The sequence below is a fragment of the Manacus vitellinus genome, unplaced genomic scaffold (assembly GCF_001715985.3).
Source record: "Manacus vitellinus isolate BGI_N305 unplaced genomic scaffold, ASM171598v3 scaffold_31_pilon, whole genome shotgun sequence".
Taxonomy (NCBI): Eukaryota; Metazoa; Chordata; class Aves; order Passeriformes; family Pipridae; genus Manacus; species Manacus vitellinus.
In genome coordinates, this window is record NW_021940379.1 from 2,731,169 (window position 1) to 2,745,652 (window position 14,484).

A 14,484-nucleotide genomic window follows, 5' to 3' on the forward strand; every position below is an offset into this window, starting at 1 on the left:
TGAAAAACAGGGTAAAATAACAGTAATGTCAGCAGACATAAGTGAACCCAAGTTGAAATGTGTTTCTGAAAATCTTTCCTGTGCTGCATCCTCTGCAAGCACTAAGGGAAAACTAACTAATGAATGGAGGCTACTCTGCAGAAAGCCATGCAAGGATAGAATGGTGGCAGCCATTCTGAAAGCTGAAATCCTGGTTAGGGCACTAAAATCAGCAAAAAGACTCTTAAATCCTCAAACATTTCTGTTTATACACCCACAGATTTCTATTCCCAGTAAAGCCCGTTGTAGAGCTGTCAAGGACATACTCTCTCTAATTTGCTTTAAATAGGGGAAGATTATCATCGAGTTATTAAAAATAGTTGAGCTAAAGAACATGGATAAACTTTTGCTGACAACAGAGAAGACCATTTCTTACAAATACAGTTCTCTGAATTCTTTTTCACCTTTCTGCTAAATACAGCACTAACTGGGTCTGCAGGGGGTTGCTTGTTCTTCAGCTTTGTGTACTGAGAGAGGAGTCTGATTCTCAGAGATGTGAACCTGAAATGTCTCATGTTTCACTTGTAGGTGAGTTGGGATGCTGTGATGAGGTTTCTCGTAGACAAGAAGCACTTTTTGACCTCTAAACATATAATTTTCCATAGTTTGTGTAGCTTAATGTTAATTGTTTCCTGCTGTGGTGCAGCAGTTTCTAAGAGTGGGGAATAGAAACTCTCAATTCCAGAACTGAGGGTTAGATTCTTATCAGTGCCGTGGATTCAAATAAGTCTGTTAAATTCAGTGCTGTTGCCCAGGCAGTGAAGTGGAGGAATTTGTCATCTCTGAGTGTTTGTGATCAGTGTTTGTGACCTGTTGCTCTCCATCTGTCTGCATGGGGAAGTACATTACAAGATGAAAAATTTGCAGTCATGCAGAATCTTCCATTTGATAACACTGCTGTGAACTTCTGACATACTAGAAAGCAGACTGGAACTTTTTCTTTTTAGAGGCTTTTACAGAGGAGTTGCTTTTCCGTTTCAGTTTTGAATTTGAAGTGATCTGATCAAAGCTGGAAGTGCCTGCAGTAAAGTAAAACCTTTTTTACATCAACCACTTTCAAGTTATTTATTCCCTTTGTGCCTGTGGTGCAAAACTGACTGTGAAACTGTCATTGGGAGCTGCTAAAAAGATTAAAACCAACCTGCAGTATTTTTGGAAATGTCACTGGGATTGCAGGCATCTTATAATGTAAAATATGGTAAAGCTGAGAGACTTGTTTAATAAGCCAAAAAAATTAACTGACCTGCAGATAGAATGTTTTCCCTAAAACGTTTTCTGTAGGACAGGTTAGTTTTCTCACTTCAATTGGCAGCTTTTCAGCTGCTTCTTTTAATGCAGTACTGAAGGGAAATGAGATGTTTGGATCACTGAAATTTCTGGCATTGTTGAACTTTCTGCTATTTTCGAATACTTTCCTAATTATCATCCCTTTCATAATAACCTTGAGTGACGTAAAGGACTGTGGCACCAAAGTGAGTGTTGGAAAAGGGAGGGGAGGTGGGGTAGGAGTCTGTGCTCTGCATGGATGTGCTCTGTGGGATCTACAGCAGTCATTCCTGACCCATTTATCCTTCCCAAGGAAATGTAGAACAGTTCTCCTGGATGTCAGGTGGTGTTGTAACTCCTGGCAGCTGCAGCTACACTTTGTACTTGCTCTGTACTCGCTCTGTTTGCTCTCACCAAAATGACAGGGGTGCCCTAAGTTCTCGCTCTTCTTCCTTTTCCTTCCTGTTCCCCCTCTGCTGGGCGCCTGCCGTACTGCACCATTTATAATACGCTAATTTTAGAGCTGGTATCTGTTGCTGTTTTCTGGCAGTTTTTGTCCTTGTCTTGGAAGCCAACATTAGTTTTAATAGTGGAACCTGTGTTCTCGGCAGTACTTCTCCAGAGATCTTCCAGGTTCCAGGGAGGGATGTTTTCTGTAGTCTTTTCCATCCAGTGGAGAGCTTTATTTTCCCAAAACTTCTCATACTTGTACAGTAGAAAAGATTTTACTTGTTAGGAAACTGCCCAGACTGGACACTGAAATTTAGGCTCCCAAGAAATTATTTTTAAGAACAGGAGCGTCTCTGCCTAAAAGAGGGTGGGAATATTTTGCTGTCTGGAAATACTGCAGCAGTTGTTCAGACACAAATAAAATACTACTTGAAATGGGCTGACTTTTTTCCCCAGTTGATTAATCTTTAGCTTGTTTCACTGTCAGCTCCAGACTGTTGTTTCTGAGAGGTTATTTTTTATGCATTGAAAGAATAAATGTGCCCGTACAGGACTATTGAGCTGCTCTTTTGACTTTATGACCAAGCTGTCAATTAGCATCCTACTGTCTGGTCTCTGCAAGCTGCCTTGTTTTGATCCAAAGCAGAGAAAAGAAACTGTAAACAAAAACAGATTTTTCATAGTATATTATTTTTGCCTTTCTTAGAGGGCCTGAGTAATTTGAAGACTCAGAGAAACCTTTTAAGAAGTCATTAGACTAAACATCCTGCATTTCTGTGCCAGCTCTTTCATTGTGGACGAGAAAATCTTTGCACTAAAAATACAGATTCCTCAAACCAACATGCAGTTCTGCATATTCAATTCTTCTGAAGCCAAACCCACTTTATTTCCCAGCTTTTCAGGATATACAGGTCAATGTTAGAAGGAATTGAACACACTCATTTCTTCTGTGCCAGTTCCTTGTTGGACACAGTGGTGACAATGTCACTGGCAGGCAGAGCTGAACCAAACTGTCCTGCTGAGTTTGGGAACTGCAGCAGAGCACCATTTCATCTTGTCACGGTTTTCCAGAAGCAGGTGACTAAAACAGCATGAGGATTATACCAGTTCAACGAAAATGTATTGAAGAAACTTAGAAAACCTGTGTCTGAAACAGTTTTCAGATCCTCATTTAATCTTTAGCAAAAATTAATGCATATGCTTTATTCATGAGCTTTAGTGACTCAGTGCATTACATAGTCTGTATAATATTTTGTACTTTTTAATTTATGGATGTGAAATACAGGGTTCAGTTTTAACAATTTCTGACATGACCAAAATCATGGAAAATCAGATTTTTGGCTTCTCGTAAAACTAAATACAAATATATTGTATTATCTTGAAAACAAAGGTGGCTGGTAAAATTTAAGATTAGGGGGAAATCAGTTTTACATTCATAATTCAGCGAGCTTATCACTTAATTCTAAAAATTTCTGTTCTTTATAGCTTCTGGATATTTGGCATTTTGAGTGACTTGCTTGTTGCTCAGGAGTCATTGGAAAATTACTGTATGGATGAAAAAATGACTGTGTAGATGAAAAGCCTCATGCGTGATAAACTGCTGTGACAAAGATTTAACTTCCATTTTTATGCTTCATTACTTGGGATATTTTAATGGAAGACATGAAGTGCAGTGGTAATTCCAGTGCCGGCGTGGAATGTCAGTGGTGGGCAAGGAAGAATAAAGGAGCACGTATTGCTTGAGAGATAACAGTGTTAAAGCCCTGACTTTTGACCTACAATCGTGTCACTGTCAGTATACGTTGTAATTTGAACTAAGGTTTAATTTGGAAGCTTGTTTGAGGACAGTTTGTGTGGTTTAGGGTGTTGTGGTTCTGTAGGGCAGCTGGTGCCGCCGTACCTGAGGTCTCTGGGAGTCGGGGAAGAACTGTTTTAGCAGTAACACTGTAGGGTTGGTAGGGATTGTATCTGATTTTATGTATGGATATTGCACAGTCATTATTTTATTCATGGTCTGGGTAAGATCCACACTGGCTGAACAATGATTTCTGCTCCTGATCAGGGGCTTGCGTAGAAGTCGGAAGCTTCTGTGCTAATGAGACATTGGAACACAACTGTGTCTGTTCGTGCTGTTCCCAAAACATGCCCCGAGCACCCCCCGCCCTTCCTGCTGCAGTTCTCACTTGGCTCCACACAGCACAAGGCCCACAGTGGCAGTACAGGGATTTGAGTCATCTGCACCTTCCACATCTCTCACTGGGGTTAGACAGGCTGAAATGGTAGCTGGGGAGGAGGTTATTTAGGAATTCAGGAAGATTATACTGCATAGGTATTTGGAGGGATTGTTGCTTGCTTTTTTTGCAATTAAATATCAAACCTTTTTGGATGGGGCATTGATTCTTCAGTCTCAGTGCAATAGGAGTTGCTCACAGTAAGTCACCTTAACTGGGCAGCCTTACCAGTGTAGTGATTTTGTTTCTGGAGGTGTTGGCAGAGCATTTCCAGGCAGCTGAGGCTCAAGTTCTCAGCTCCTTTGGCTTTGATACAGCTAAACCAGTGGGTTACACTGTGGACAATGACTGCTGCTCTTACTGCTTTTTTTCCTCTTCAGCTTTATCAGTGTTGTGTGTTGTCTCTGGTTTTGATGCCAAATAAAAATAATCTTCACCACTAATGGCATACTCAGAAATGTTTTTGTTTAGTCTTATCCTAACCCTGATAAATGCTCTTGTGTGCCATCTGAGCCATAGTTGCTGCTGTAGAAATGTCCTTTATATTTCTGGGCAACACAAAGGGGGGGGGTGAAACTTGTTCAGGCCAGTCTGGTGTCCTTGTCCAGAGCAGGAAACTTTAATGTACATAAAAGGGAACCAACTATTATAAATTGTTGCAGTGGGGGAGATTGAAGAGATAATGGAGGGGTGTGAAGGAGGGGAGTTGAGAGGGTGAAGTGGCCTGGGGCTGGGCCATAGATCTGCTCACTTGTCTTACTGTGCTCAAAAGGCAGTGATAAGGAGAGATGTTTTGTCTTTGTGATCCAAAACTGTTTCCTTAACTATAGTCATGGCCTTCCAGTCATGTGCTCCTTTATCTTCCACCTTTGCATCCACAAGGTAGAACGGGGCAGTCCAGGATTTGTGGGCCCTCTCTTGGGCCGGGTGCTGTGCTGGTTTAGGGGAGCTCACACATTTGAGCTGTGCTGTGCTGATCGAATGGCACTCGCCCTTTTCTCAGGTTCAGACAGCTTTCAAGTGTGTAACTGCTTCGTTAAAGGAATAAAATACATATAGTCACGTTGATATTTAAAATGTGACATTGAAGGGGGGAAGTGTTGAGCCATGAATTCTGTTAAATGAAAGTAACACAGACCTGGAAGGGACACGCTCCCCTTTCCCTGCAGCAGGGCCCTGTGTTTCACCTCAGCAGCCTCATCCTGCCCTGGTACCTTCTCCTTCAGGGCTACACTGGCATTTAGTCAGGCTCTTAACATAACCCTGGGGGTGTTGCTGCTCTTGATAACTGACTTCTGACTCCTTCTGACAGTGCGAGGATCAAAACCGGGCAAAAACGTGCAACTCCAAGAGAATGAAATTAGAGGACTGTGCTTGAAATCCAGAGAAATCTTTCTGAGTCAGCCTATTCTGCTAGAACTTGAAGCTCCCCTGAAAATCTGTGGTGAGTACTGTGATTTTTGGTTTGGTCTTTGGGCGTGTGTCAGGTCAATGCAGACCTTAGAGAACAAATACTGGATGCTGCTTTCACTTACTAACAGTGGAACTAATAAGTAATTGTAGCAAAAGGGAAAATAAAACCCTGCTGGATACCTAGGGCAGAGGAATGGGGAGGAGGTAACATGTGGGAGTTGATGCAGGAACCAAAATATTCCAAACCCAAAAAGTAACTGGTCCAGTTTCACCAGGTCTTGGGGAAGGGATTCACAGGACGTTTTGGAAAGGAGTTTCTATATCCATTAAATAACGTTTGGCCCATTCTGAACAAGGGGAAACAGTGAGGAACTGCAGTAGTTTATTGTAGCTGCTGTACAGCGTTGACAATATTTTAAAATCCTGCTGCAAACTTAAATTTCTGTCCTGTTTCTTGGAATTACTTTCTAGTTTGGTTTCACCACACTTGCAGACAGCAGTGCTCATTTTGCACACACGTACATGTCTGCTTATGCTAAAAGAATGAAGAATGTCAACATAAAAGCCTCAGTAAATGCACTTTTGAAAGCTTCTAACAAACAGTATTTTATCCTACTCTAACACTGAGGACTTACTTCAAATTGAAGCAGCTTGTTCAATATTTATAACATGGGTAGTCTAAAATCATGATTTAGCATTCTGCTTGTCAGAAACAAACCCATGATTTAAACCAAAGGCAGAAATACCAATTTCATTTTTGATGCAGCTTCACTGCTAGAATTTGAATTACTGTTTCCAGAAAACACAGTTGGTTTCTTGGAACCTTCATTTTGTTCTATACAAGGGAACATTTTTAAGTAGCTACCTGCTATTTCTTTGTGCTGTTAACCATTGCATTGCATAGATGTCAAACTTAAAATGAGATGATCTTACATATATTTACTGTAATTTTAAGTACATCATGGGCAGCATGTAACTGCAAGCTTTTTTCTTTCTGAAGCATCTGTAATTTTCTCTGGAATAAATCAGAGAATGTAGTGAAGGGTCACTTCTGTGCTGTGTCTGAATCTCGTTGCAGGTGACATCCATGGGCAATACTATGACTTGCTCCGACTCTTTGAATATGGAGGTTTTCCACCAGAAAGCAACTACCTGTTCCTTGGAGATTACGTTGACAGAGGAAAACAGTCTTTAGAAACAATTTGTCTTCTGTTGGCCTACAAAATCAAATACCCAGAGAATTTTTTCCTCCTCAGAGGGAACCATGAATGTGCCAGCATCAATAGAATTTATGGGTTTTATGATGAATGTGAGTAACAGAGGTGTTACAGTAACAGCCTCTCTGGCTGCAGACAGCAGGGGAGGAGGGGCCGGTGTTGCAGAGGTAGATGGTTCTTTCTGAATTTGCAGTGTCCCTGCTCATGTGCTCTTTAGAGGGGCCATTAACCCATTTTAGGAAGGGAAGTGTGTCCTTTCCCTGATCCTGTTGGGAGTCTGATCCTCACATACAAATAAGCAAACAACTGGGTAATTGATCCTCACATACAAATCAGCAACCAACTGGGTAATTTCATTTATTGGCTGCTATGTTAACTAACAGTTCTCAGTGGTAAAATTCAGAAGATAAGGTCATCTAATGAGAGATGAGAGAATGTAACTTGATGTGCTATTCACAACAGTTCATCTCTTTCTTTCAGTCTGAGGGGTGGTGCTGTATTCTTGTGAGGGCTGGTCTTGCTGTGGTTATGTTACAGTGCTTGACACCTATTTCCTATTAACACCTGTAACACTGTAGTGTTAAAAAAGAACCCCCAGCCGTGGCCCTTCCCTGGATACAGCCCTGCTGTACCGTGTGCTGTTGCTTTGGCCAAAACCGGTGTCCCCTTTCCTAAACAGGGCAGAGCTGTGCAGCCATCAGTGTGACAGTGCTTGGACTGAGCACCAGCTCCTTGGTGTGTCAGTAGGTGCCTTCAGCTGCAGGAGGTGTTACCTGGAGCAGTGTTACCTGGGGATGGAGGAAGTGCTGGTATTTCTTTGGCACCGTTGGGCTCCTTCTGAACACACACGGTGTGGCTGTGCCGTCACCGGCTCTGGCTCTGCGGGGCGGGTCTGATGGGGGCTGTACAGAGACATCACCAGAGCAGAACGAGCAATTTTGCTGTGAAATAGAAATGTATGTTCATGTTTCAAAGGATATGACTTAATCCAGATGATATAGAGGAGATGATACTGTTAAATTAACTGTGCGCTGAAGCACGTCACAACTTGTGTGGTGCGACATACTTGGCTTGCAGCTTACAAGATGTGCTCTCCATGTCTTGCTCTCCTCCAGTGAGGAAACAAAGATGTGTGTGGTATTTCAGAGATTAATCACAGGCTTAGTCATAGATCGAAAAATGTTCAGGGTTTGTATCTGTTGGGAGAGTCCTTTTGAAATTCGTAAAACTGTAGCAATTTCGTTTTTCGGTCCCTGTTTCGTTTTTCAGTCCCGTTTCTTTGCTGAGAGTGACTTTATATGGTAAAGCAGAATTTTAAAAAAAATCTGCTTTTCAAGAATTGCTGTCTTCCCTTGAAGGAAATGGCAAGATTTTCTGAAATTCTCCAAGGGATAATTTTCCAAAGCAAAATTGGGACTGGAGAGCCTGGCTGCCAACAGGAGAATGCCATCCAGTTGAACAGACTTGTGCTGTTCTCAGAGCTCTGCCACAATGAGAGACCTTTGCAACTGTCTTTGAAGCAATGAAATAAGTCAGTGGGTGTCAGAAGATAAATTGTGTATAGGCTTTTGTGCTGACCTTTTGCAAGTCTCAGTAAACTTAAGGCAGCCATGTTAGGTTGGTTGTGGTGTTAGAAAACATATTGACTTTTTTCTCCCAAATCTCTTCTAGGTAAGAGAAGATACAATATTAAGCTGTGGAAAACCTTCACAGACTGTTTTAACTGTTTACCAATTGCAGCTATTGTGGATGAGAAAATATTCTGCTGTCACGGGGGTAAGTCGTGTCCTTAGGTGATACTTGAGGAACTGGATACTCAGTATCAGTCGTGGCATTTTCATGTTTACATTGCTGAAGCTTCAAAATTTCAGGGATTTTTCTCTTCCTTGGCCCCTGTAGGAGGAAGGGTTGGGCTTGATGAGTGTCAGTTTTGTGAATCACAGAGCTTGGCAGTTTTGTAGCCTCGGACACAATGATCTGCTTTTCCTTTTCCACTAAAACACGTGTTTAATGGACTCTCCTTAAGAGTAAAATATCCTTGTAGAGCTTTGTAGACTTCTGACTAGGAGTTTGTTCTGAATCAGAGTGGGGTGGGGTGGAAGGCACCTTTGAGGGTCACTGAGTAGAACCCCCTGCCACAGGCAGGGATGTCTTTCACCAGGTCAGGCTGCTCAAAGCCCTCTACGACCTGGCAGGTTTAATTTGTACAGATGGGCTTGTGCCTTGTGATACCTGCTCCGTGCAGCTTTTTGAGGGCTTAAAATACACACTGCACCTTAAATGTTTTATCACTTGCCAGCCATTACAGTTGCCCAGGGACACACATCAGTGAAAAACTATGTGAGATTGGCTTGATACTGTATTTCATCTTACTAGGCCTGATCATCACAGTAAACATACCCTGTGATTTCTGGTGTAAATGCCTCTTTTACTTAACAGCTCTTTTATCAGACACTTGCACAATATTATTGAGATTATTGTAATCCTGTAAAACATGGAAATGGCTTTGCTTATCTTGCTTCCAGTAAATCTCCTAGGAAGTGACTTGTCTTCTGTTACAAATGCCTTCAAACAAACACAGGATTAAAAAAATGCCAGTTTAATGTCGCCGTTGAACTGCATAAAATGGCAGCGGTGAATCACTCGGAATACGGGGTATTTTTGTCCTGAAGGAACACGTCAGTCCTGCAGAGCAGAGCTGGACTGACATGTGGACTCTGTGTGTGTGTGTCTTACCTCTGACAGGTTTGTCACCAGACCTGCAGTCGATGGAGCAGATCAGACGAATCATGCGGCCCACTGATGTACCAGACCAAGGTCTCCTGTGTGACCTCCTGTGGTCTGACCCTGACAAGGATGTCCTGGGCTGGGGTGAAAATGACAGAGGAGTGTCCTTCACTTTTGGTGCTGAAGTGGTTGCTAAGTTTCTCCATAAACATGATTTGGATCTCATATGTAGAGCTCATCAGGTATTGTCATTTTGTACTTTAAAACAGAGAACAGTTTAGGTTCAGGAGGACCTGGTCCAGCCCTGCACACACGTGCTCAGCCCAAGGTGCTGAGGGTCTTGTCCAACCAAATTGTAAATATCTGTGAGGATCTCTGAATGTGTCCCAGTGTTTAACAGCCCTTGTAATGAACATTTTTCTTTAATGCATAAAAACTGTGACTCTTGAACAAGGGTTTTCTCAATGCTAATGGACTCTGTTGCTGAACTGGTTCTTGTGATGTTCCTGTTCTGATGTAAAAGTTTGGAACTCATGCTCCTTAAACACATCCTCTGGTAAAGCTGCTTTGCACGTTGGCAGGAAGAATCTGCCCAGACTAACACTTCTGCTTTTCTCTCTAAAGGTTGTTGAAGACGGATACGAGTTTTTTGCAAAAAGGCAGTTGGTAACTCTCTTTTCTGCCCCAAATTACTGTGGAGAATTTGATAACGCGGGTGCCATGATGAGTGTGGATGAAACACTAATGTGCTCCTTCCAGGTACAGTAGCTAAACGTTTTTACCTCCTAGTTAGTGAGGTCACATGTTAAATTTGTGGAATTTTGCATCAGTGCTTTATTGTTAAAAAACAATAATAGTTCCAAATAAGTCTTTACAGCTATCACATGGAGACAGGGCAGTGTTTGCAGTCACGTCTTCAAAAATGTGATAAGCCTGTGCTGGTGTGATTAGATGAACTGTTTTACCCTGGAATTAAATCACCCAGGCAAAGCTGTTGGCTGTCAGCCTGGTCCTACTAGTGTGGGCTCTGGGATCAGCTGCTCCAAGCCCTGGCCTAGCTCAGAGCAGGAAAGAGAGGGAATTCTGGGCACGTTTAGGCTTGTCCAGAAGACCCATATAACACCTTTGAGTGAATTATTGAATTTGGAAATTTGACTGGAAAACAGCTAAAGCCTTTTGCTAAATGACCCCACTGTCTTTTCAGATCTTGAAACCTGCAGAGAAGAAGAAGCCCAATTCCAGCAGACCCGTAACACCTCCCAGGGGTATGATCACAAAACAAGCCAAGAAATAGTCACTTGGCTCTGCCTTGTTGGGACTTGTATCATAGTCTATAACCTCCATTTTTAAACCTGTCATGTTGTGCTGTTCAGCTTGCTCAAAATAGATAACGTGTTTGTGGTTTTCCTTTTCCATTTGATGAATGGCATTTGCTGGTTGTAACAGCGAATGAAAGACTTTTGTCCCTCCCAGGAAAAGAGTTTCAAAGTCCCCTTTTTGTCGGTGTTACAGCAGCACAGCTCCACAGCATCCCCTGCCAGCCGGGTAAGGCACGGCTGCTGGGACTGTACCATGAGTAGTGTAAATCTTGTTCTTTAGGATCTAAAGAGGGCACTCGTGTGCTGTGAGAGTAGAGATTTGTTCCTGTCAGCGATTACATACTGTTTATACAAACCACTGTGAACTTTTTTTTACGTTAAATTTTGTTTTAAAGGGATTGCTTTTCTTTTACTGTCTTGTCTCTAGTTTTTATTGCTGTTGACATTAGGAATAACCTTCAACCTTGCCAGCATCACTGGTAGGATGTATATTTAATTCAGACACACGGTCCTCTCCTTATACTTCAAATGACAATTAAAGCCATTATTTTAAGTGTTTGTGTCTCTTTCCTGAAGCCAAAGTTTGCTTAGAAACCCGTTTGTACACGACCCCCCTGCCGAGTTGGCCGGGCTTCCCATCCACACCTTCCTCTTGGAGAGAAAAGGAAGTCCTGGCTGGAAATAGCACATAAACACTTGTCCATGCTCAGAGTGAACACATTTGTACAGTTTCCTTGTGTTCCATGGAGCAGATCGTAGTGCTGAGACAGCAGTCCCAGGGCAGGGACAGAAATGGCTCTGGGAGTGACAGAAATGGCTCAGGATCTGCTGGAAGGGGTTTGTGCATTTCAACCTAAAGACTTTGTTCTACAAAGAAACCCAGAAACTCGATAAGCCAACCAGAGGTGTTACTCTTGATCACCAGTTTATATAAATCTCTCACAGAATCTTGTTTTTTAAAAGCTGTTGATCTTTTTTGAACAGATGACAGTGTACAATACCATGTAGTGAAAATCACTTATTAAATGATGAAATTGTTAAATCTTCTCCGTGTTGGTTTATCACAACCTAGGCCCTGCTCTCCAAGGGCCTGACTTAGAGAAATAAATTGTTCTGGAAACCCACGGATTCTCGGTTTGGATTTGTCCGAGCTGCAAGAGGGGGGATTTTAAACAGCAATGCTGGGTTTAGCTCTGGGACCCCCCCGGGGGTGCAGCTCCCCCAGTGACACGTGTTGGTGACAGCGGTGTCAGAGCTGGTGCTGTCACAGCCTGTGCTCGCGGCACCGCACACGGCGTGGGAGGCCACGCTGGGCTCGTGTTCCTTGTTGTGTGCACTGAGCAGGGCTGGCCTTGAACACAAGTGCTGCTCTGAGAGGAGGGGTAGAGCTGAGGGCAAGATCATTTTCCTCTGGTTCGTAATTAGAGAACTGAGTTCTTGGTGAAATGGGGAACTTGGGTAAACTTTATCAGTGCTGGTGTGGGCCGGCTGCCACGGGTGGTTGGTGTTGCTGGGTGAGGTGTGTGCCCAGAACAGCCTGGGTCCCTTGTGGCCCTGTGGAAAATGCTGTGGGATGTTCAGCACTGAGAGGAGGCGGCTTGTTCACAGCACCACAACAGCTGCAGTGCTGCTGCATCCCCTGAGGAACCAGTTTGTTGTGGAATGCCCAGCTCACATCCCCCATGGCTCTGTCCTGCTGTCCCACCCAGTTCCCCTCCATGTTCAGATTGAGTGGGACTTTCTTGACACAAATACATTTTCTGGCCAGACCCAGCCAATGATTTTATTTTTTAATGTATTTCTCTGAATCAAAGAGCTGTTTTCCTGCTCTGAAGACCTTTTCCCCCTCCCTCTACAGCTAATTAATCAAAAACCTCTTGCTAACCACGATGAGCTCCTTTTATCACGTGTCACAGATCACCTGTTAATAGTTTCTCACAGACTTTCACCTTTTAAATCACACTTGTGGTTTCCTTGTGGGGCTCTGTAATTTTTCTCCCTCCTTGTACAATGTCCTGTGGTCTGTTAGTGCTGTAGTGAGTTGGGCTGTGCCTGGTCGCCCCTCACTCCCCAGCCCTGCTGCACTGGCTGTGTCACACCTTTGTCCTCCATGACTTGTTTTCTCTCCTCAAAGGCAGTTTCAGTGACACAGGTGCCAGTTCTGGGCTGTGTTCTCTGCCCAGCTGCATTCCCTGGGGGTGGGTCATGCACCTCGAGCTTCCCAGGGTGCAGGTGGAGGTGGATGGATCCTGTCCCACTGCAGGGCTGGGAAGGGAAGGAGCTGCTGATCCCACTGCAGGTTGTGATCGACAGCTCAGGGACATGTTTTATGCCCGTTTGTTGGGGTTGGGTTGTTTAATCAGTGGAGGGACAGAAGGAGGAGTAGATGCTGATTCCTGATTTTTTTTCCATAACAATACAGGTAGCTGGAGATTGTGACAAACCCAAGTTCGCCTCAGTCCCTGTCTTGTGCTCTGGAAAGAGTGGTAAGATCTGAGGCACTCCCTTGCTTTGGGTATCACTCAGTGACATGTTCCTCTAATTTCTTCAAAATAAAGAGTGTCCCCATTGCCATCCAGCTGTGGAAAGGCTGTTTTTCCACACAGGTCACCGTTGCCTGTTCCTGGTTTGCTTTGGGATGTGTCAGGGCTGTTGTGGCTTTCAGCTTGGAGTCAAGTCAGGCTGGAGCACTTCAACAACAAAACATCCATTTTCCTTGCACTGTTCAGATGTTCAGACCTGTTCTGGTCTCCGGGAACATGGGGTGGGGAGGTTGGGCACATGTCCCTCATAGGGAAGCAGAAGCTGGTGGGGTTTTCTCCTTAAAATCCACAGTCCTGACCCAGAAGGGGATCAGCTCTGCAGAGCTCTCAGGTGCAGATCTTCCACCATTGGCTGATTGTGTTGGTGTTTATTGGACTCAGCTGAGACCAAAATGCCCAAATTAGCTGGAAACCCCCAGGACAAACCTCCCTGCTGCGGCTCCAGGGCTGTGCCTTTGCTGTCCCACTCCTCTCTGCTCAGCTCTGTAAGTGGGTGTTTTGGGGGGAGGGTTGAGGGATGGGGCATTTGGAGTTCCAGGAGGGTGTTACCTGTGTTCATTCCCCAGGGAGAAGGATGGGGATGAGGTGCTAGAAAATACTTAGGTTCCAGGAAAAGTTTTAGGTGTTCTCTGGGAGGAAACCCTTCCCAAAAGGGTCTTGGGGTTCTTAAAAGTGCAAAACTGGAGAGATGTTTATTACTTGGAGAAAATCAGAAATATTTGATTTGTTGTAGCAGAGATGCCTCAGAGGTGCTTTTCACAGCTGATGGTTTTTTCAGGACATTTCCAAAACAGCTTGTTTTTGGAAGCCAGAGAGGAACCCTAAACATGAAGAGGCCTCTGACCAAACAGGAGCCTATAAATGGAGGCAGATTAAACCAGGCCTGATTCCTGGGTTTTATGTTCATATAGTCCCTGGACCTCCACCAACTTTGTGAGACTGATCTGTGTCCCTGCTCAGCAGCCGCGCTCTGAGCTCGGCAGAGACTCAGGATTTAACTTCCCACCGTCCTGGAGCTTTGCTCGCTGTGTCGGGCAGGAAAAAAAAAAAAAAAGTTTAAAAACAGTGGAAAAAAAAAAAGTTTAAACTCCATCCGGCGGCGTCTCCTGTTCGGCAGCTCCCCAGCGGGGGAAAAAAGAAAAGCTGCGGAAAGGGGAAATGTCGGACGGGACCGCCGAGGATGGATGGGGGGACCCTGAGGATGGACGGGGGACCCGGGGATGGATGAGGGGACCCTGAGGATGGACGGCGGACCCGGGGATGGATGGGGGGACTCGCT

General features: G+C 44.0%; 2 protein-coding genes across 2 annotated transcripts in view; both read left to right on the forward strand.

Moving 5' to 3' along the window:
* Positions 1-5,288: 5,288 nt before the first annotated feature.
* Positions 5,289-11,786, forward strand: PPP1CC (protein phosphatase 1 catalytic subunit gamma; the record flags this gene model as incomplete). Its single annotated transcript, XM_008926680.3, has 6 exons — positions 5,289-5,430; positions 6,478-6,708; positions 8,288-8,392; positions 9,362-9,585; positions 9,968-10,102; positions 10,548-11,786. Coding segments are annotated over 6 exons (927 nt in total), but the record flags the coding sequence as incomplete, so codon positions are not given.
* Positions 11,787-13,500: 1,714 nt separating this feature from the next.
* Positions 13,501-14,484, forward strand: part of HVCN1 (hydrogen voltage gated channel 1) — a 6,694-nt gene continuing 5,710 nt past the window's right edge. Inside the window, exon 1 of the mRNA XM_008926679.3 lies at positions 13,501-13,690. The gene's annotated coding sequence lies outside the window, so the exon portion shown is untranslated. The remainder of the gene's footprint in view (positions 13,691-14,484) is intronic.